General features: G+C 38.6%; 1 protein-coding gene across 5 annotated transcripts in view; it reads right to left on the bottom strand.

Annotated features, from left to right (window-relative positions):
* Nucleotides 1–16,611, bottom strand: part of TUT7 (terminal uridylyl transferase 7) — a 32,597-nt gene extending 15,986 nt beyond the window's left edge. For 4 of the 5 annotated variants that reach the window (XM_052700713.1, XM_052700711.1, XM_052700714.1 and 1 more), the window contains exons 1-12: nucleotides 16,498–16,611; nucleotides 13,856–14,382; nucleotides 9,860–10,038; nucleotides 9,219–9,335; nucleotides 8,008–8,185; nucleotides 7,485–7,573; nucleotides 6,517–6,568; nucleotides 4,654–4,723; nucleotides 3,062–3,188; nucleotides 2,117–2,236; nucleotides 1,000–1,131; nucleotides 105–285 (exon numbers count right to left, since the gene is read on the bottom strand). In XM_052700713.1, the coding sequence (XP_052556673.1) occupies nucleotides 105–285; nucleotides 1,000–1,131; nucleotides 2,117–2,236; nucleotides 3,062–3,188; nucleotides 4,654–4,723; nucleotides 6,517–6,568; nucleotides 7,485–7,573; nucleotides 8,008–8,185; nucleotides 9,219–9,335; nucleotides 9,860–10,038; nucleotides 13,856–14,351 (1,741 nt within the window). In that variant the 5' untranslated portion in view covers nucleotides 14,352–14,382; nucleotides 16,498–16,611. Of the gene's footprint in view, nucleotides 1–104; nucleotides 286–999; nucleotides 1,132–2,116; nucleotides 2,237–3,061; nucleotides 3,189–4,653; nucleotides 4,724–6,516; nucleotides 6,569–7,484; nucleotides 7,574–8,007; nucleotides 8,186–9,218; nucleotides 9,336–9,859; nucleotides 10,039–13,855; nucleotides 14,383–16,301; nucleotides 16,470–16,497 lie in introns of those variants that run through there. The other variant, XM_052700712.1, reaches the window with a different exon arrangement.
* Between the last annotated feature and the right edge of the window lie 7,003 nt (nucleotides 16,612–23,614).

The following is a 23,614-nucleotide window of genomic DNA, read 5'->3' as shown; positions in this document are numbered from 1 at the left end:
AAAAGCTAAAAAATCCAAAGTTATTGTACTTTATCTCAACAGCAAAGACAATACCCTGGAAAGTTAATGGCAACAGTTCTATGAAGTCTGTTGATATAACATACCTTCCACAGCTATGCGCTTTTTAGGCCAGTCCTTCAATTCACGCGACACTATTTCTTTCAGTCGTATGCTAATAACCAAATCAGCCATATTGAACTCCAAGGCATAGAAACGAAGCAGTTCTACCCAAAGTTGCCCTACAGGTGCTGAACATTTCTGTACTGAATCAAATACTAAGGGAACCTGTCAATTACAGAAGAAAAAACCTTAATATTTAATGCATATACAGATATTCAGATCGTAAAAAAAAAAATCTGCTTATGTAGAACATGCATTTGCAAACAATATCATTTAGTTTGATTTCTTCATGTCCTATCTGTAAAGTGATATTATAAAATTCATAACTACTTCTGTAACACAGCAATTGCAACAACACCTGCAAAAAAGGATGAGATACCATAAGCTCTTATTATAAGACATCAAAATAAAAGACTCAGCAATAGCTGAAGAATAGTGTCAATGATTAATAGCAATTGGTTATGTGTCTTTGTTATAATTTACAAATTTCCAAGGAAACAGCACAAAATAGATTACAGATTCTAAATTTTATTGCTAACTGCTGCAAAATGTCATTAGAGAACAACACTAGGGATTGCAGAGTAGTTGTGAAATAAAAGATGTGTAAGAATAGTTTAGTCTAGTAGTTAAGTCTATATTTTCTCCCTTAACAGATTAAAACCCAGGGCCTTATCAAAGAGACTTGAAGTAATACCTGTTAGCTTCTGGGTACTTAGGGATAAGCATAGCAAGCTTTGTATGGAACAATTATGTAATCTTCCATTTCCTCTTTTGGTTTTGAAACATCAAAACCAGAGCAAAAATATAAGTTTTTTTTTCCCCCCCAAGAACAGTAAAAACTACTACACGACTACAAAAGGAATGTTAAATATTTCACACCTTGTCCCTTGTAGGGGAAGTTTCTTGTGGCAAATCAGCATTGTCAACAGGGTTATGTTCCCAAATCACAACATCATTCTCAACTTCTTTAAGATGGAAATTAGTTAATTTGTTTAATGAGAAACCTTCAATCTAAAGGAGATAGAAAAAGAAACAAAAATTAACATTACATGCAGTTTAAAGCATTCTTTCCAGGATAATAAGCCAAACTAGAACAAAGTTTAAAATCAGCTTTCTCTGGCCCTAGAAGATAATCCCAACCTGCTTCCCTCTTATCCCTAAATTTCCCTAAAAAAAGCTCTTGAGGAGCGCTGCATTTGAAAGTGAATAGCATCCTGCATTCACTTGCTTAGCATCCTGCTCAAGTATATGTATTTTAATTATACAGTCATACTGTATAGGACTTTTTCTCACATTTAGTGCAGAGAGTGAAGATACTCTGGGAAAGAGTCAGTCATGTAGCAAAGGAAATTGTTAATTGCAAGGCCTGTGTAATTAGTTATGGAAACTAGGACATCCACATTAAATGTTAATTAAATCTTACAAGTGACTGTATGAACAAAAATGCCTCGGATGTAACACCTGAATAGTGTCCTAGAGAATTGGTTTCTACCCATAATAGCCTGATCCCAATGCCCAAATGTGCTCCTGAACTGTAGTCCACACTTCCATTAGAAACCCAGATGTCAAAGTTCAAGACATTGTTTTGCGATATAGCTGTATTAATTCAGAGCTACCAAGGGTATGGAAGAAAGGCTGAAGAAATAAGGAAGTAGATTGTTATGCACTGCATTATTCAATTACCTTACTCCCTCAAGGGGCAGCAGTAGCATTTAATTCAATGTCTATGACTGCAAATTTTATCCTTTTACCTATTAGGCAAGTAATATATATATATATATACACACACTTAGTAATATAGTAACTAAGTAATATATATATACTTACAAGTTATATAACAATTAAGTGTGCATTGGCTGAATCACATTATCTCTGAATTCCTGCAGAAAAGAGTGGCTTACAGCTTTCTCAGCGTAGCAAGAAGCTGAGGTCACACCACAAGTGAAAAGATGGATCCTCCACTCACTCACAGTACCCAGTTTACTAATATACATACCCATGATCCCAAATAGACAGGTAGAAAAGGCTCTTTCCTCTGTTGCAGAAAGAAGATAACCATTAATGCAAACACATAGGGCGACAAACCTCCTTCCTCAGGACGATCGACACAGCACAGCTGTAAAATAAATTGTGCAGTAATTGCAGTTTCAAGAGAAACAGTAAAAAATATTGTTTTCCTTCCAATTAAAAAAAATAAATAAATCTGTCACTGTATATAGTGAGAAAAATTCAGGTATCTTTGAGCTCCTCTTGTGAGATTGATTCTGTTATCGAGATCAGTTAAGAGTCCTGCTGCAAAAATACCACAGAATCCAAGCACACAGAATGGCAAAACAGACAGCATAGTGCAGATTTTCAAAATCACTTTACATAGATGTAACCAAAGTTAAAATGCTTTTCTATGTTCTTCATAAGATTGTATTTTAACTGCATGCACACAAAGTCTTTGAACAAGATTGTTATTATTTTAATTCAAAAGAAAGTTTTGTCTATGTAAGAAAGAAAAATTTTATTTCCAGTCATTTTCACGATGTGTTAAGTTTATGCTAACTGCACTACACAGACATCTTTCTGATTTGTTTGGTAATACGAAAGAACAGAACATTTAGAGCTTTGCATGACACTCATGGAATCAATCTGAAAATTCCACTTCTAAAATTTAATGGAACATGGTAAGGCAAGAAATCATAGAATCATAGAATGGCTTGGGTTGGAAGAGACCTCAAAGATCGTCAAGCTCCAACCTCTCTGCCACAGGCAGGGCCACCAACCTCCATGTCTAATTTAGGCAGTTTGTAATTTAAACAAAAATTATACCCTTTTTCCAGTACTCTCTCTGAAACAGTTTAAGCAATGGTTTTCTAAATCATACAGTCTTACCAGTATAGTACTAATATTCATTAAATATTTTCACAGATGAAGGAATAAAAATAACTCTTACCTTTGCCCAGTACCTGAAGGCAATCACTAAAGATGCAACAGTAGGCTCCAGTTTTCCAATGGTAGCCAAATGGTTTGTTGTCAGATAAGCATTTTCATTCCCTGCACTTACTTTACAAATAAGGCCACTAAAAACCAAAGAGAAACAAAGTAAAAGACCTTGGAGGCCTTGTAAGAAGAGAGAGAGATCAGACTACATCTCACAAAACAATCTAGAGGGCAGCTGTAAGGAAAGGCTGAACAGCTCTTCCAAGACAGCATATCTATATTAAAAGAAGCATGAAAATCAACTTGATATATGATAAGATTGAAAACGAATGCACTATACACAGTCTGCTCTGGAAGTAATGTCTTCTATTTATTTCAATGGAAACTACAACAGATGCAAAGACCACAATAAGACTATTTGACAAAGCAAATTCTCAGTTACAAAATACTACTTCTTAACATAATCACCACCATCAGCTATACATTTCCATCAGTAAGACTCAGGAGTCTGAGCTTGCAAAAGTCTGAACCAGCAGAGGTGACTTCTGTGCATAGCTGTCCAGAACGTGGTCTGTCCTGCGCACTGCTGTCATCACTGCTGAAATGCACTGCCCGTTGCCTCACTGGGCTCATGTCCATTGATAGATCTCCATAAAAGTTCAGCAAGCATTGAAGAGTGTCAAGGGGATGCCATTTTTTCCACATCAGGGAATTCAGTTCTGCACCTTTATTTCAAATGCACTTCCATGCCATTTGGTCAGACTGTTCCTCTGCTGCCATCTGTTGCACAGCAACAAAATGCAACCAACTATTGCTAGGAAAGTTCAACCGCTACTGCCATGCCATAAACATCTGCATCTGACTTTGCAGGCCAACAAAATAAACAGGAGACATTACTTTTGGAAGCACGCCTCGTAATCTTCTGCAGAAGTGTGTTCAAATACATTCCAAATTTAAGTTGTTTCTAATGTGTTCAATTCTAATGATATTAAATCACTGAACTGTAAAACCTCAATTCTGATTTCCTTCATGTATCAAAAATATTTTCCCATGCCACACCCATTGCAAAATAGTTTCTACGCTGCTTCCACAGAACAAAAAACATTTTCAAACAGTGAAAAAACAAGGTAGCGGCAAATAACTGGTAATATTCCTGTACCAGAAAGTATTTATAGAATGTTTCATGAATCTTAAGTGATTTCCATTAAATGGGCAAAGTAAAATGTCTTTAACTCGTGCATGAAATATTAGTGAGGCTACGCAAGCTGATCTTGCCCTTAGAGAAATCTTCAATTTAATATGGCATCTATGTTATCTATAAGGAAGCAAAGGAAGTTTCTTCTTAAGCAGTTATCCCAAATGGAGGGGTAAAGGCACATGCTGGGAGCCAAAATGGTTGAAAGGACTGGGAAATACGCAGCTGAGGACAGAACAACCCTTACCCTCTTATTCTAGGCTAGGAATGACTTGCCCATGAGTGTTAGTTTGTGTTTCAAGATCCATGGAACTGTAACAATTTAGTAAAGAAACATCACTTTTCAGATGTTGGTACACATAATTTACATTGCTATATACTATTAGAACACAGAAAGTGACAACTGAGACCTTTGCTTTTCTCTGCATACCACCACCGGTATTCTAGTATGGAAATCTGCATCAACTCCAACAAAAGATTCTAGGCGGGAGAAAAGAGAAAAAAGCATATTAAGTATGGTATTGACATAAAATATTTTGAACTGGACACAACTAGAGCAGTTCAGCTGTATTCTGGCAATTTCGTGATTATTTCAAAATTAGTTATTTTATTCATTCATCCAAGGATGCTGAACATTAGATGTGATAAATCAACTCCAACACGCTCTTAATGCAAGTTTTTCACATGTGATAGGAAGAGCATGGTCTATATTCTATGATAAGAATTGTTATTTTAAGAAAATACTTAAGAAAAAACGAACTTTACAAAATTCATAAATACTGTAGACATACTTAAGTAGGGATATTTTGGTTGTGCTAACTTTACTGTAGGCAGATAAAACTTTAGACCAACAACATCCATAAAGGTATTGTGAAAGATTAAAGACATACAACTTTATCTCGGTACCAGGTGGAAATAAAGTAATTAATTTAAATTTCCCTTGTAATCTAGAAATGCTCTATGTAAGTATTAGAACAGGCTTGCTAACAAGAGGTAATGTCTTCCTCCTAGACTTTATTTTTCCCCCTCTTATTCTTTATGTAACTCTTCAAACTTAATTTAGATTCTTTTTTTTTTTTCCAATAACAGCAAGAAGTATAAATACCATAAATACCACTACAGCTCCTCCTCTAATTGGAGCATATTGATACAAACTTGATGTTTCATTAGGTCAGGTGCAGAGAGAACTATGAAAGTGTTAGCTATTCAGTGACTGCAAAACTGAAGTTCTGTTATGCTCTAGCAACTGAGACAACTGATCTCTTTGCTTTTGCCGTGGAAGTACCACAAATGCCTAATTCTCTGCCCATGTTATCTCCAGACTCAAAAAAAACTAGTATGTTAAAGAAAACGCTACATTTCAAAACACAGATTCTGAGTTCTTTTGGGATCTGGGTGTCCTTTTCTCACCTCCCATTGAATAGTAAATACTACTATCCTCAAAGACTGTAACAGTCATTTGATCAGACAGATCACATACATACAGCAGAGGGGATGAGAGGGACAGATAGAGAAATGGAAGAAGGATGGGAAGAAAAAGCTTAGACCAGAAAGTACATGCAAGTTTAATGTATTTGCCTGAAACTATACAGACTGAATTCCCATCTAAGAACAAAATCCAAGGTAAAATGTAAAAAATTTTCTTTTCAAAATTTGCATTTAAAATAACAGAGGTTATTTCCTATTTATTTATTTATTTTTGTCTGGATATGCTCTAGCTGGCTTGAGTATATTTAAGATGTAAAATGTCCTTTAGGAAAGTGATATTATATGACCACATATTAGTACACACAGTCATATTCACTGCTTGAAAAATGTGTCTGTATGCAGTCCATAGTACATTAGCTCACTGCATTAACAGACGAGTGCATACAATTACAAGAAAACAGATCACAATCACAGAATCAAAGCAGTCTGATCAAGTTAGAAATGTTCAATCTACTTCAGGTACTATACGTGGTTCATACTGCAGTTAGGGAAAGAAATGCACCACCTGCCTTCTTCACTTGTGATGCAGAAGAAAACATCCCATTAGGAATTCCTCATATCATCAGAAATAACTCCAGAAGTCATAACAAGTCATAAAACTAACTATAAAAGCAAGAGTAATTTCTGCCTCTACTAGTGGCAGAAATTTTCTGCATTATTTTCTGCAATAATTTTCAGGTTCAAATTAATTAAAAAACCCTCATAATAATTTGTTTTACATATTCAACAGAAGTGGAATTGATTAGCAGTAACTGTTTAATGGAACTGAATAGGAAGCAACTTACCACTGTTCTGTAGACATTCTTGAACAAGTAAGAGAACATCTGGCTGAGTCATCTGTGAATAAAAATAATAAAGTTGTTTTTGTTGCAGTGAAAAAGCTGATTTCCCACATCACTTTTTATTTGTTTGTTTGTTTGTTTGTTTTTAAACAATGCCTCTAGGTCAATTCTGTTTTCCTTCCAAGACAGCAAAAGGCAAATAGAGCAAGGTTTTATCAGGAGGAACATGGATGGAAAATATCGTGGAGTAACTGTAAGTTCATTTTTTATCTCCATCAAATTGAAACACTAAAAAATACTTTTTCAGTGAGTTTGATCAGCTTGCTTTCTGAAAGCAGTGGACCTGTCATGTGTCAAAGATTGGAATACAGCTTTTAATATAAACGTTTTAAGAATATAGATCATTCTTCTCTCCATTACACTTCAGCATTCATCAGAGAAAACGTCTGATTTTAGCTATGAGAATGTCAAACCAGGAATAATTGTAAGTGTGGAAAAAGAAACTTTTCACAGTCCTGAATTTCTTTTCAATGTCTCAAGCACAACAACATAAAAGAAAAACAAAACAAACAAACAAAAAGCCTACTAGCATGACAAATCAATACTTTAATTTGCATAGAAGATGATTTAATGACTCAAAAATGACACAGCAATCAGAAACTGAAGCACAGATGAGTACAAGAAGAAGACCATGGAAATGCTGTTTGATCCATTGATAATACAAGACAAATAAGTTGATCTGCCCCATACGACTGCTAGGAGTCCAGATGCTTTAGGTATTTTCAGTTTTTTAGAACAAGATTCAATGAAGTATGAAGTCATGTTATATTACAACAGTATTAGTGTGATAGCTCTGTACTACCCAATGCATTTTCATTTTGAAAATGCTATTACCACTTCATGAGTTATATTTAAATCATACACAAAGGTGTAAACCACTGTGATATATTTAATAAAATGGTCTTACTTACGCTGGCAGGAAACTGGATGTCTATGTTTATGTCTGAAGTTTTGAAACCAAATCTGCTAAAGGAAGATCCATACAACCTTAAGGAGCACTCTGCAACGAAAAGAATGCTCCATTTATTTTATTTTACTGACCTAAGTCTGTAGCTGCTTTACAACACTGGCAGTGCATCTTACACCTACCGCTAGATTTGATGACCACAAAAGCTCAGGACGGATCTTCCAAAAGCATAACACTCACTTAGTAAATCCTACCTTCTGTTGTTCAAATAGTAAAAGCTTACAATGAAGGTAATATGCTCCCCACATCCTGTTCATCTCTACTTTTCAGTCCAGGTCTATTTAGGTTATTACAATGAGCAACACTGTAATTTAATTCTGATATTGCCACATCTTATTGTTTAAAGAGACTAGTAACTAAATACAGTATTTTAGTATCCAGCTAGCCAAGTTTTTAAATGAGTTTCCACCTCTGTGAACTTACAAAAATTAACATATCTAGCAATTAGAAGAAACTGCAAAAAATACCTGGCAATTTTTGATGCAGTAAGTCTTCCATTATTGTTCCAATCTTGAGCCTTTCTTGTAAATCTGCATTACTTAAGCCAAACTCTTGTACTACATTTTCAATGGCAACATCAATAGCTTTAATCTGTGAAGGTGTTGGAGGAGGCAGGGCATTCAATAGCTGTTCCTCTTGCTTTTCCTTTAAAAGATAAGAAAACTAATGATTCTGTTCAATTGCTTAATGTTCTAGAATGAATGAATGCAACTTATCTCAATTACCATAACCACAGTTGATCAAGACCATGAAGGTAACTGGAAAAAGAACAAGAGAGAAACTGCAATAGGTATAAAATATATATACCAAGAAGCTTCAATAACCTGCAGGGGTACATACATGTGTACATTTATTTGGGTATATGCATCTGGAATGTAAGAAAAGTCATCAACTCTTTCATCAGCAGTGTGTGTGTTTAAGTACACACGTATCTGGAATGTAAATAAACCACACCAACTCTTCAAAATCTAAGAAATAAGGAAGTCTAGAAGTTAATGAGGAAGAAACAGAAAACATGATCAAGACAATTACTGTCTACTTCAAGCTGGGAAAGCAGAATAAAAGAAAAAAAAAAGAGAGGAACACTGAGGTCTTGCTAGAAATTACTTTGAGGTTTGTTCTGAACATGATCAAACTAATTCATGATCATCTAAATAGGCCTGCAATACTCCACAGGCAATTAATTTTATTTACAGTATTCTGAATGGCAATCTTCATCCAGACATACAGCTTATGATTTTTGCTTATTATTACACCTCACTGTTTTGAACTTTATCAAAACACTTAATTGATGAGATATACCAAATATACACCAAAAGGAATGCATGTAACCAGTCTATTAGAAGAATTATAGAACAACAGAAGAGTTGAAACAGGTCTTTTTTGTTATACTTGATCTCTAGATCAAATACTATTCCATGACAAATTAAATAAGGACTTCCTTTAACGATGGACATTAAAAAGTATAAATTACATTTCAAAAGTGAGAGAGAAAGTAAAGTCCAGGTATTAAGTTTACTCTTTTTATGAGCCTTAATACGTAATACATTTTCAAGGAGCTTCAAATATAGTAAAAAAATAAGATTATTTTAGATACAGCGCAGTTTCACAGTTAATAGCAGGTGAAGACAGCTTCAAAAGCCTGCATTTTACACTTCCTCTACTGTCCTTAACTCACCTTTATGCTTTTCTTGTGTCTTTTCTCCTTAATATGCTTATGAGCAAAAGTCACAGATTCAATCAAAACATCACATAATTTGCAGGCATATTTTGCTGATGGGTAGCTTCGAGGTTGCTAAAATAAAGACAGAAAGAAACCACACCATAAAATAAAGAATAATGCTAACTTAATTTTGTTCAATACCCTTGCTAACAGGAAGACTCTAACACTGAAATCCAGGAATGCTCATTCTATCTTTCCCAACTCTATCTTTACAATTAAAAACTTCAAACACCAAACAATGCCAGAAGAATGCTGCTGGGAAATTAAGTCCAGTACCTTGTTGTTCAGTACCCCCAAAACCATGGCAGAATATATTAACTGAATGTACAATTATATTTTTCTGATCTGCTGGCCCAACCTCTAGTGAACCGATGTTAATTGGAGAGCAGATGGATCAGTCTTTTTTGCAATTATCTTGCTGCCACATTAAGACTTAATAAAATAGAAAAGGATATCGTGCCTTCTCTTTACAATTCATCTACTCTGTCGTTACATCGATAATGACCTTCTAACTATAGCCAGAGATATTGCTCAATACGCATCTCTACATTTTATTCAAAGATTAAAAATATAGGAGATAAATAAAAGAGTGGCACCTTCTTCAGTCTATAAATGAAGTCTCGCTTCAATCGTTCTTCAGCTTGCTGTAAACCTAGAAGCTCTTTTGCTGAAAGCACAGATTCATCTATGACTGGGCCACCCACTTCATCATCTTGATCATACTCATCTTTTCTACTTCTTCTTGATCTCCTTGTTTTCCTGAGTTTCTTCATTTCTTAGAAAGAATTATGAGAGCAAACACAACAAATAAATTCAAATACCATACGAAATTCTGGATTTCATTTCCTCTTTTAATTTCCATTCTACTTAAACGCAAGCCAAAGAATCATCTACTCTGCATGGTATCATAGCCTGTTTTGTGTAAGTGTGATAATAGCAAAAGCGTGCATCTATGACAGAGCCTGGATTATCACTTGTTACAAATGACAATGAAACACTTGTTCGTCTCACTGAAAATAACTGGCATGCTTATTTAGATAATTTTCCTACAGTTGAAAAAAAAGTAAAGATTTAGGTGCCTACTTGAGACATACCAGTATAACGCTATGAAGATACAACATGCCCAAAGTATTAAAGAACTCCAAACACCACTTCTTTTAAGCAATGCCTGTTGTCATTTTGAAGTACGAATTGCTACTAGCCTGAAAAAGATGTGTAAAACTTACCTCAGGAATGAAAACACATAGGCTGGATTTTCATGTAAGATTTTAGATTAATTTTCACTTGAATGGTTACATAAGATGTCCAGGTGCACAGAGTTTCAACATTTCCCTGCTCCTGACAAAATTTATGTAACTTTCTTAGACTCCAAAACTCTTGTCATACCATGAAGTTTATTTGTAATAGCCAGGAGAAAAAAAAAAAAAAAAAAAAAAAAAAATCTGCTTTACCCAATGTATTTGTAAGGTTTTGTCCCTGCTATTACAAATTTTGTATCTAATAACTGGCAAAGCAAAACAAGCTAGTTGTGAATTTTCAACCAGTTGTCTATTTCATTCACTGAACAACATGTTTGTGCTGGTGTTGTAAGCAGGAAAAGAACAAGAATGGTAACACAACCCCCTCAGCAGCAGAGCAGCACAAGCATATGTTGCAATAAACAGAACTAAGTCTTAGTAGGGATTCCTCTTTCTCCAAAGGACATTCCAAAGAACAGAAACAGAAGTCATAGCCTTGTCTTTACATATCCTTTCCATTTTCTGTACAGGCTCTCCTGCTGAGAATCCCGCAACAGCTGTTTGATCACATTTTTTTTCTGATGAATGCTGGTGTGACTTGGAGAAAACTGTCTATTAAATAAATGTCTCTGAAGGAAAGCATGTGAAAAGCACCTAATTATCATTTACCTTTGTAAGTATTAAGTAAGTTCAGAAAAAGCTGCAAAATAAATTAATACTTCTAGTATTATTTATTAGTTGAAGTAGTGACAATCTAACTATGGGCTAACAAGTAAACAAGTACTAAAGGTGTGTTCAAGTTAAAGATTATGCAGAAAAATCAGCACCTCGGATTTGGTAAACTCTGTGTGAGCTAAAGGAAAAAGGCACGAAGCTAAGAGGAAGAGACAACTGCACAGAAGATGTCAAATAAGAGGAAACATCAAAAAATGCATTAATAATAACTGCTATCTGACAGTTTATGCAGGGATCTCAAGAGGTGAGCTACACCATGTCTCTCCTTCACAGCAGGATGAGCTCTGTCAATGCTGGGTGATGCTCATCCAACCTTATTCTCAAAGGCATTTGCACAGACGGTGTGAATTGCCAAGACAACATCCCAAGTACTTCACAGTGTTACACAGAGAAACTTCCCCACTATTCTTCATCTGAATCCTTCCTGCTGAATTTCAGGCCTGCTCCTTTTTGTTTCTACTGTTGGAAAGATTCAAACAAGATTACCATAATATTTTCAATAACTGTCTGTATCGCTGAAAGTTATTATCATGGCTGCTCCCCACTAGCCTACAGAAGAAAGGTTTACCCTGTGTTAGTTGATGTTTTTTAGGTGCCCTGGCATTCTTGTTGTTTTGGACTGTTCCTGCTTTATTTATTCAAGAAAGCTGTTGAAGCTAGACACAACACTACAGCTAAGTTTGCCAAAAATATACAAGAAAAAGCGTACTTCAGGCTACAATTTTGAGTTCCTACACCTCACAGTACCTTGATGCTGACTACTCATTTTCATCTTCCTATTCATTATGATCCCAGATACTTCTCTGAAGAAATTCTACTTAACAGCTCTTTCTTCTTCATTTGTGCATCCCAACTTAAATAATAGATTTCACATGTGTTCATTTAGTATCTCAACCTGTACCTAGGTCAATTCTTCAATTTTGCTACATAATTTCTATTCTTCTTCCTGCATTTCTGCATTTAGCTCCTACCAGCTCTGCAGCTCATTTATACTAATAAGAACACTGTCTACATTCATAATCAGAATAGTGTAATAAAGCTTCAACAGAGTAGAGCTCTTGCAGAAGTTTGGTCAATGCTTACTATCACTTTAAGAAGATCACTGGTACTTTTCGTAGCTCTACAACTTTGCTGTATTAATTTCAACCAGAGAATTTTCCTATAGTTTACTTATTCTGGGACTGTCACCCAAGCATTGAGAATACTACTAACAGTATTTAACCTTTCTCCCATGTCATCACTTTATTATTTTTAAGAAATAAATTACATACTTTATACTTTCTTCTAGGCAAATCCACATTTACCGCTACTTGTCTCTTTGCTATCTGGCAGATAACCACAGTAGGTTACATTATTTGTTCCAGAATGGATTTCAAAAATTAAAGTTGCATATCCTTTTAGATACAGTTTTAAAGAGAGGCTTGCCTTTTCCTGCATGCCACTAACTCAATTCCCCTGTGTAAATTTTGCTCTGCTCTTTCCTTCTGAGACTGAGCTTTGCTTTGCAATTTATTTTTAACAATGGGAGACACTGGACACCTGCTCAGAATTCATCCTCTTACAACTGATGTCAAGAAAAAAGACAGTAGAGTCTCTTTAATAGTAGAGTAGACTTTTATACATCAACTAGCAAGACCTTCCCAGGAGAGGAGCAGAATAGACCATAATCTTAACTAGAATAAGAGACCTCTTGATAACAGTTAGCTGATCCCTGCCCTCTTAGCAGCACTTCAGCCAGGTCGCAATCTCTCTTATTTTACCTAACTATGAACATATAAAAAAATGTTGGTTGTTTTTTTTTTTTTTTTTTTTTTAAGATTTTTTTTTTAAGAATAGGATGAGAGGTAATGGCCTTAAATTGTATCAGTGGAGGTTCAGGTTACATATCAGAAAAAATTTCTTCTCAGAAAGAGTGGTGACACATTGGCACAAGTTGCCCATCTCTGAAAGTGCTCAGGAATGTGGTGGGTGGAATGTGGCACAGAAGGACATGGTTAGCAGGCATGGTGGGACGTGGTTAGTGGGCACAGTGATTATGGGTTGATGGTTGGACTAGACAGTCTTAGTGGTCTTTTCCAACCTGAACGATTCTACGATGCTTCTTACTGCTTTAGTCTACTTACACTTTTTTCTCATACTGAAGTTCTGATTATACTTATGACTTTAAGGGAAATACATTATTTGTTCTTACTGCACTACTTACTTGTGAGCATTAAGTTCTCACAACATCTCTGACACATTGTTTTCAGTCTTAATTAATATGCACTTTTATGGACTTCAATGGCAACTCTAGAATTTTATCCTGAAGCAACCTAAATTAATTATCTCTATCTATTAACAGATTCAATCAAACCATACCTGGAAAACTGCAAACAGGGATAACATACAGTTGTTGTAATTTCTGTACCATGTAAAACCTAACACAATTTATAAAACAAGTTCTATACCACCCACTGTACCAACTTGTTTAAAGTGATTCAACATAATAGAGTAAATTTGCATTGTATGACAGAACAAAAACATTTTTTTGATTTAACAGCAATTATAGAAATTTTACTTTTCATTAACATATACAGAAAGGTACCAAATAGTACGCATAATAACAAACATCTTGATTACCAGAGCTTCCTCTCTGCAAGTCTGACACGTCTTCATCTGCTAAGTCTTTCTGAAGTTGTCGTCTTACATTTCTGTTTCCTGCACCTTCAACTTCGTGAAAAGAGTCCTTTCTTGTTCTGTTATGCGTGGGAATCCAGATTCCAGATCTGTAGTCTCTCCGGTTTTCAGAATTACCACGGTGGTCATCAGATATCCACTTCTTTATTTGGTCTTTTTGAGTGTCACTCAACTTTGACCCTGGACTGGGAGTTATATTTTTAAGAGAATTTGGGCTACTGAAAACAGTACGTGGTCCTCGTCTGGGACTACCTCCATAATGACCTGGTGTTCCCTTCTTCTTCTGCAGGCTGATATCTATTTTATTGCTATGGCCATTTCCATATTCATCTGTTACTTGGTAGTCTTTCCGTGAGAGACCTCCTTTGAACTCTTCTTCAAATATTATCTCCGGTTCCTTACTTTGTTTGGTAATGTAAGGCTTCGCAGTGTCTCCCATAGTTATTGCTATTTGATTCTGTGGTTCACACCTAGAAAATAAAAGTTAAAAGGAGTATTTAAAAATAATCAACCAATAAATACAGACGTACTGGTTACTGAAATCTCAAAAACAAAAGCCCTGGCTCTGTAATACCGTAAAGACAGGAACATCTTGGTGAAAATGAAATTTTACTTCACTCAAATAAAATTCAAAATTAATATAAGCTTCTCCTCTTGAAATGTCTAAAGCTGGTTCACAAAATGCAGTGATAGTCCATGGCATTTTTTTTTTTTTTTTTTTTTTTTTTTTTTTTTTTTTTTTTTTTCTTCTTTCCCTCAGTATACTCAGCTCAGTACAGAACTTTTAAAGAGTCACAGAACAAACTTTGGTACACACAGAGTATTTAGGCTGCAGTAAAGGCAATGCTCCAAAGTGATGGAACAAGAGGGAATGATTTTAAACTCAAGGACGGAACATTTAGATTGGATGTCAAGCACTGGATGTCAAGCAATGCTCTTTAAGGAGAGAGTGGTGAGGTGCTGGAACAGGATGCCCAGAGAGGCCGTGAGTGCCCTGTCCCTGGAGGTGTTCAAGACCAAGCTGGATGGGGCCTTGGACAGCCTGGTCTAATATAAGATATGCAGGTAACTCAAGCCATTCTACGATTCTATGAAAAGCTAATTAAAATCATCATCCAAATATCATCCCCCACCGTCACCTCTGCAGACACTGTTCACTTTGTTAAGGATTAAAATCGTGATCAGTGTTACAGATGAGCAACAACTGGTCGGAGGCAAACATCACCCAGTGATAAAAAAAACCTTAGCTGCTAATGGACTTTGCACTTTCTACCTCTTCCAGAACTCAGAGGTTTCATATTATTGGGTAGTAAAATTGCATATTTCATACTACTTCAGTATTGCCTAAAAAACATGGGCTGCCAACATGCACCCCAGACTTTACCACGTCTGTTTTCTTACCATAAAAAGCTTTCAGAGTACTGTAATTAAGGAGCTAACTTAAACCTGGGAGACTAGGAAAGGAGAGTTATCTGGAAGAGATGTTAAACCAAATAAAGAAAAATCAGTCCGTGCAACTACACTATATTTTACATGATTGAAATCTAGCCATATACAACCAAACTGGAATTTTTTTCTCTTTCAGAAGAAGATTTATGTGCTTAAGACTGCAGAGAAAGCTACAGAACTACTGAAGCAGTAGATAATTCACTTCTAATGTATTCAGTATGGATATTGGATGCTTGATTTTATAGATATCTATCTACACCTATATACACACTCATATGTGTATGTACATACATTTACATATGTGCATATACATATAAAAAAGTTCTGCAGGCTCCAAAGGCACCAGTATACCATATCTCAGTGTCTGCTTCCTACCAGACTGAAGCTTTCAGTGTGTAACCACCACATAAGCAGAGCTCTGTTCTTACAACAGTGACAGTTCTTGGGTCCCTCTCCGAAGACCTGAACTCAGTCAGTTGCACATTAAGGCAGGGGTGAGTCATTCTAAGTAGGAACCAATAACAATACCGAGTACAAACTGGACTTGCTTCTTATGCTAGGAAAGAAGCTGCCACCAACTTCTTATTAAACAGGTCCCCCCGCAGTCACCTCGCGAGCCCATCCCACGCCCACGCACAGGTCGGGCAGGACGCTCGGCGTGCCCCGGCCTCACCCCGCAGCTGACACGAGGCAGGGCGCGGCACTCACGTGGCTCCGGACGGCCAGCGGTCAGCAGCAACGCCACCGGTGCGAGAGGCACCCCCCGCGGGGTCGGGAGGAGCGGACAGTGCCGCCAAGCTACCGGCCGGCTGCCGCAGGGAAGGGGCGCCGTCAACGCCACGCAGGACACGCGCTGGGAAGCCCGGGACCCTCGTTCGCCCCGCAGCCCCCTCTTCCAGCCCCCCTCGCAGCACGCACACGGCTCCGGCCCGCCTCCTACCTCCCCGCTCGGCCCCTACAGCAACCACCCCGGCGCTGAGCGGAGGAAGGGAGGAAGGGAAGGAAGGAGTAAAGGCCACGGCCCGGGCCGCCGCAGGCGCGGAAACTCGGTCGGGGGAGACGCTCGGCGAGAGGGCGCCCGGGAACCCGGCGGGAGGCCCCTCCCGGCCGCCATTCGCCGAGAGAAGGGCACTCACCAGCCGCCGACACTCCGACCCCTACCGCCTCCCCGCCATTACGTCGCGGCGGAAGCGCTGCCGTTCCCTCAACGCCGCCGTCCGCGCGGCTCTTCCGGCAACCCGGCCCCGCCTCCCTCTCGCATGGCGGTGCCTGCTGTGCCAGTGGTTCGCCGTACTGTGCGCCGCCATTAAGTGATCATGGGGTTTCCAACGTAGGTCATAGAATCATAGAATCACAAGGTTGGAAAGAACCTACAAGATCATCCAGTCCAACCGTCCTCCCATTACCACTGCTACCACAATCACTAAGCCATATCTCGCAGCTCATCCAGATGTCTCTTGAACGCTGCCAGGGACGGTGGCTCCACCACCTCCCTGGGCAGCCATTCCAGTGCCTGACCACTCTCTGAGAGAAAAAGTTTCTCCTTATGTTTAATCTAAACCTCCTCTGATACAACTTGCGGTTATTTCCTCGGGTCCTGTTCGTTGCTTGGGAGAAGAGGCCAAACCCCTCCTTGTCACACCCTCCCTTCCAGAAGTTGTGGAGTGCAATGAGGTCTCTCCTGAGCCTGCTGTTCTCCAGGCTAAACAATCCCAGGTCTCTCAGCAGCTCCTCATAAGACTTGTTCTCCAGACTCCTCACCAACTTTGTTGCCCTTCTCTGGACACGTTTCAGGGCCTCAATGTCTTTCTTGTAGCGAGGGGCCCAAAAGTGAACACAGTACTTGAGGTTGCTGAACAGGCTCCTTGCTGCAAATGTGCAGTGTATCAGCCAGCCTCGGCAAAGGTAGTCCAGCTAACATGAGAAGATTTTTGTGGTACTTTAGTCATTATCCTTGTAACAAAAGAGTAAATACATTGATCTGAACAGTCACAAAAACAGTCACAAGTACAAGTAACTTGGAGAATAGGCACTGAGTGCAATGCTGTTCACACATCGAGATGGAGACATTTCTTCCCACATCTGGATGCAGTATTCCAGGTGTGGCCTCACCAGTGCAGAGCAGAGAGGCAGGATCTCTTAACCTGCTGGCAGCGCTTCTTTTGATGCAGTTGACTTTCTGGGAGAGGGCACATTGCTGGCTCATGTCCAGCTTGTCAAACACCATTACCCTTTCACTTTTACCAATCTTTTACCCTTTTACCCATCTTTTACCCACTTTTACCCTTTTACCCATACACCATTACACTTCCTTTCAGCAGGTTGGGGAGACAAATGACTGTCAGACGAATACAAGAGTGGTAATGATAGAAAGGTGCTGTGCTGTAAGTGGATGGGAAAGAGAATTAATAGAGCTTGTTAAGTTCTTGAATATAAAAAAAAATACTAGAAGACCATATCTCATGAAGACAGGCTAGATATGTGTAAGTCAGACTACTGGCTATTACAAAACCATATTTTGTTTTTAAAGACATCTAATTTGTGGATTACTTCAGCACTGATATTGAATCTGACACAGACTTTTTGTTCCAGCTTAAGCTGGTCATTACATTTCCAGTTTCTCCATAACTACATATACTTAGCTTCATATTGTGCTTTGACCCAGCGGACAGCAAAGCACCATGCAGATGTTCATTCACAGCCCTTCCTCACATGCTCTTTCTTCTTTCTTTAGGAAAAAAACAACAACAAAAAAAGAATTGTGAGACCTCACAGGTTGAGGTAGGGATAAAGTAGGTAAGAAGGAAAAGAAAACAAAAAGCACCCCCACCCCATCAAAGAGAATACAGTAACAACAAAAAAAGCCCTGACAACTTATGCAGAATACTATTGCTTACCTCTAGTGGGGTGATGCCCAGCCAGTCTCCAAGCAAATACCCCAGCCAATTTTCCCCAGTTTTATGGTTTAACTTGATGTGGTATGAGTATGGAGAACTTTTTCGAGTTTGTGCCAGCAGTCCTGATTGTGTCCCATCCAAGCTGCCTGCACGCCTCCACATGCAGAACAGCATAATAAACTGAAAAGTCCTTGTTTTTTTGTATGCACTGTTTAACAACAACAACTAAAAACAGTGGTGTGTTAATGTCACTATTTTCATCAAAAATTCAAAACACAGAACTTGCCAGCTACTATCTCGGCCAAAACAAGTATTTAGTACATTTTTTAATTAGCATTTTTTGTTGTGAAGCATACTATTTTCTACTAGAGAAGTTTTCCCCAGAAAGAAAAACAAAAACAATAACAAAACAAAACAAAAACAAACAAAAAAAAAAAAAAAAAAAAAAAAACAAAAAACAAAAAACATCAGAACCTGACAAACAATCAGGGTTTACTCTGATTCTGTAAGCTAAATCGAAGTAAGCCAGTGTCAGAAACCCACCATACTGGTACTAAAGGGGATGGAGATGCCTGGGAGCAGGAGTGGCAGGAAGCAGAGCAGAGCAGCAGACAGCAGAGCACTGTCAAATGACTGTCATCATTTGAGCCACCTCTCTGAGCCTCATCACTCATTTGCAGTCTCTCACTTCTAAATTTCACTGTTGAATCACTCCCGGCTTCGAAAGCAGCTAAGAAGTATTGAAAATGTTGCTGCTTGTCCACGTGAATGAAAGATTGCTTAACTTCCAAATTAGACAGAACCCTGTCAGCTAGATATTTTACAGTGAGATTTTCCTGAAGACACTGCAGCTCACTGATGTACTTCTGTGCAGACAACCTGGCTCAGTCAAAGTTTTAGATGCTCACAACTTTTAAGAATTATATTGACAGAGATATTCAAGCATGAATTTATCTGTGGAGAGCAATCTAACGAAAATCCCCAGGTGCTGAAAATAAAGTGGTTTACACGTGGACACAGAGGGTATATACACAGAATTAGCCCTTTATCAGTTAATCGTTTACATCTGGCAGCCTACTATGAAAATGCACGCAAAACTTACCACACTGTAAGCTGCACCTTGAAGTGAAAGGGGAGTGGGACAAAACCCTGAATGTCTTAGAAGCTCAAAACATGCACTGCTGACCGCAAAAACCATAAATTACAGCTTGATTTGTGTTCAGTAGATGGCAGCAGATTCAAAAGAATTGCTGAAAAGCTGTAACTCAGATGAACTGTCAGTGAAATCAAGACCTAAAAACATTCTTATGCAGCAAAATAAAAGTGTGAAAACAACACAAATTTAGCTAGCCTGGGAAAGGACAACAGTGGGGGGAAAATGTCAGCACAGGCTTCAGCTTCACCTGGCGAGTCGTAATTTGCCTGCACTTTCAGGCTCATGTTCCTGCTGATATGTCTGCCATTCCCTAGGCTCACTTGATTAAAGTTAGCAAGTCTATGCCTCCCTGTGCCACCTCCAAGTATTTGTTCTCTGTGTCAACAGTGCCTATGGGAGTATTTTAGAATAGACTGTACTCTTTTGAAGCCTTTCTTATTCTCCCTCACTTTCACTTGAATATTTTCTCTGAAACACAAAGGCTGTAAAAGTGAGGTAAGCAAAATATATTTAGCTAGCAATCAGTGTTATTCTAACAAATCACTAGATGACCACTGTACCTTATCTTCTCCTGAGAGTTGTCTCAGTTGGGCTCAGGCATGCAGCATGCTTAGAACTCATAATCTAAAAAATAAAGGGCCTGGGGAAAAATACCATAAATGCAAAGCATCACCCTTTCCATTGATAGAAGTTGTTGTTTTTCCAGGGATTCAGATCTTTCTCCTTCACAGTACACAGGTCCTGAAGGTTTGTCACACTGTCACAGAATCAATGGGTCACAGAATGGCTGAGCCTGAAAGGGATTTCTTGAGATCATGTTGAGATCAATGCCCTTCTATCAAGCAGAGTCATCTAAAGCAAGTTACATTGGACTGTCCATCTGGGTTTTTAAGTATCTCCGAAGATGGAGATGCTTCAGCCTCTCTGGGCAACCTGTGCCTGTTTGACCACCTTCACAGTAATAGACTGTTTTCTCATGCTCCCTTGGAATCCAGTACGTTCTAGTTTGTGCCCACTTCTTCTTGTTCAATCAGCAAGAACTACTGAGAAGAGTCTGCCTCCCTCTTCTTAGGTTCTCTCATTATGTATTTATACACACTGTAACACTCTTTTTGCAGCAGAACAGGCACAGCTCTCTCAGCCTCTCCGTGTATGAAAGATACTACAATCTCCATATCATATTTATGCCCCTCTGTCAGAGGTGCTTCAATATGTCCATGTTTCTCTTGTGCTGGGAAGCTGAGAGCAGGCCCAGCTCTCCAGATGTGTCTCATCAGTGCTGAGCAGAGGTGAGGGATCACCTCCCTCAACGTGGGGTGTTAGTGCTATTAGCTGTTGGCCTTCTTTGCCTGGAGTGCACGCTGCAGGTTCATTGTCAATTTGGCATCCACTAGTACACTCTGGATGTTCTTGGTAGAATGACTTTTTCAGCCCTTTCATCTCCAGGAACATACTGATGCATGGTGTTGTTCTTCCCCAGATGCAAAACAATTATTTGTAGACCAATTCAATTCATTGAATTTCATGAGGTTCCTCTGAGACTATTTCTCTAGCTCAGATGACAGCACAGCATGACAAAATGAAGTCTCTCTTCATAGTTCTGTATTTTCTGCAGGCTTGGTGAGGATGCACCCCATACCAGTGTTCAGATTGTTTGTGAAAATGGTAAGTATATTTAGTCCCAGTATCGACTCTTAGGGCACACTGCTGGAGACTGGCCTCCAACTGGGATTTGTGCCCTTAGTTACAATCCATGAGCTGGGTAAGAGACAGCTATACAGGGAGATACTTCTAGCAGAAGTTTGCACAGTGCAGTGTAAATGGCAAAATGATTTGCTTGGTGGTACAGCCTGTAGTCATTCTCAACCTGAAATACATGATATTGGCCAGAGGATTTGTCAGTCTGCAGAACTATCTACAATTAGGTTTTTTGTGGCATAAGGACCAAAGGTGTGAGTTTTCCACAGCACTCTGAAGTGTAAACCAGGCTTACTGTGTGAAGGGGTAATGAAGCCTGGTTGTGACGCTATTTCATGGCAGACATTCCAGGATATGTGCTCACCCAATAAAACAGACGTCTCCTACACTCAGAGCAACCAGGGAATTTTGACAAGATTGCTGATGTTACGGAAAATATTAAGCAATAATCCCTTCCATCAGCCTAATTCCCAGTTCCTCAGCTGGCTAAAAATGTTGCAACTGTTTTATTACAGTGGATAGTTTTACAACACCCACATGTTTTTTAGTTCCCAGGTTGACTGAATTTCTGAACATCATCATAAATTAGAAGTACAGAACTTGACAAGATGTTTGTTTGTGAGAATTTCTTGTTTTAAGAAGTACATCAATAGTATTGACTTTACTAATTTACTGTTTGTAAGAAATATAATTTTATAAAATGAATTAAATTAAATTAAATCACTTGCATCAGGAACGGTGTTGCCAGCAGGAGCAGGGAAGTGATCGTCCCCCTGTACTCAGCTCTGGTGAGGCCGCACCTCGAATACTGTGTCCAATTTTGGGCCCTTCAGTGCAAGAAAGACATTGAGGTGCAGAAGCGTGTTCAAAGAAGGGCGACAAAGCTGGTGAGGGGTCTGGAGTGCACGTCTTATGAGAAGCAGCTGAAGGAGCTGGGATTGTTCAATCTGGAGAAGAGGATGCTCAGGGGAGACCTTACTGCTCTCTATAACCACGTGAAGGGAGGTTGTAATGAGCTGGGGGCTGGCCTTTTCTCTCATGTAACTGGTGATACAATTAGAGGGAATGGCTTCAAGCTGCACCAGGGGAGAATCAGTCTGGACATTAGGAAATACTACTCTGAAAGAGTGGTCAAGCACTGGAATGTTCTGCCCAGGGAGGTGGTCACAGACCCTGCAGGTGTTCAAGGAACTTTTGGATTTTGTGTTGAGGAGTACGGTTTAGTGAGAACTATTGGTGATAGGTGCATGATTGGACTGGATGACCTTGTAGGTCTTTTCCAGCCTTGATGTTTCTGTGATTCTGTGACTCTGTGAAATGCTTTCCTTAAATACAGCCTACATACACACAGCTAGATATATATATCTGTTTGTGTGTGAATGTGTAAATATGAGGAACTGAATACTCATTTCACGGGAGCTGATATATTTCTTTTGATTTCATAAACAGAAAATTACTATGGTTCAGGAAAAAACATGGATCGTCTTACACCAAGATTTTCTCAAGATGGTCATCTTGAGTCATAAGTACTGGCCTTTATCAGAGTGAGTCGTCCTGAATTACATGGTGGTGTTCTGTACCTCTAAGAACCAGACTAGTTACGTAAGATCCCCATGTTATCATTAGGTATTTAAATTGAAAATGTTTGTTTATGTTTTAAATTGCTTTTGTGTCATTAGTGGGACACTACAGGCAGATGAAGAATTATGCTATGTAATATTGTTCATTTTGTCATGATTTCCTATGTTTTTCCTCCTGAAAACATAGCATTAATAATTCACATCTGCACAACAGGAGGATCCAGAAAATCATTCTGCTCTCAAGCAGTTATGTCCTGTGTCAACACATCTCTGGAGTAGGCGAATGGAGCTGTGTTGGATATGGTCTCCACTGGCTCATGTGAAGACAGCATTTTGACCTATGGCACCAGCACTTGTGATAGCACAGCATGTCTTCCTTGCCCCTGCAGCTGCAAGTTCTTTCTCCAGCAGCTTTCCATAAAAAGGGAAGCACTTCCACTGGAAGTGGCTTTGAGACCAGATGCCTGATGGTCTGCTTGTGCTTGATGGGCATTTTCTGAAATAGATAAACAAATAAAGTGGAAAGACTTAAGCCAAAAGCTTTAGATTGTCTTCTTGCTGTTGTGTCATTAGATAAGTGGATTCTAGATTATTTGGAAAGAAAAATGAAGTTTTGTCTGGATATTTTTATATCTTTTGTTATTTACAGCTTCCAAGAAAGCATGTATGCAGTCTGGTTGCCAAACTTGGCTATGTAAATTGTTACACATGATGCTGCCTGTTTGTTTGATGAATGTGCCAGTATATATGCGCTTGATCTCAAGCATATCATTCTGCCTTTGTCAGTTTCTTTGCAACATGTACAGCAAGCCAATGCTGTAAATAAACTGGAGTGACTTAAAGCTTCTCCTTAGCATAAGTGAAATTGAATTTATTTCTCTACTTTCTGGGATCAAAATAGCTCTTTGGGGACAAGCGTGTA

Source organism: Tympanuchus pallidicinctus, unplaced genomic scaffold, assembly GCF_026119805.1.
Source record: "Tympanuchus pallidicinctus isolate F22 unplaced genomic scaffold, pur_lepc_1.0 scaffold4, whole genome shotgun sequence".
NCBI lineage: Eukaryota > Metazoa > Chordata > Aves > Galliformes > Phasianidae > Tympanuchus > Tympanuchus pallidicinctus.
This window is presented reverse-complemented; position numbering and strand designations above follow the sequence as displayed.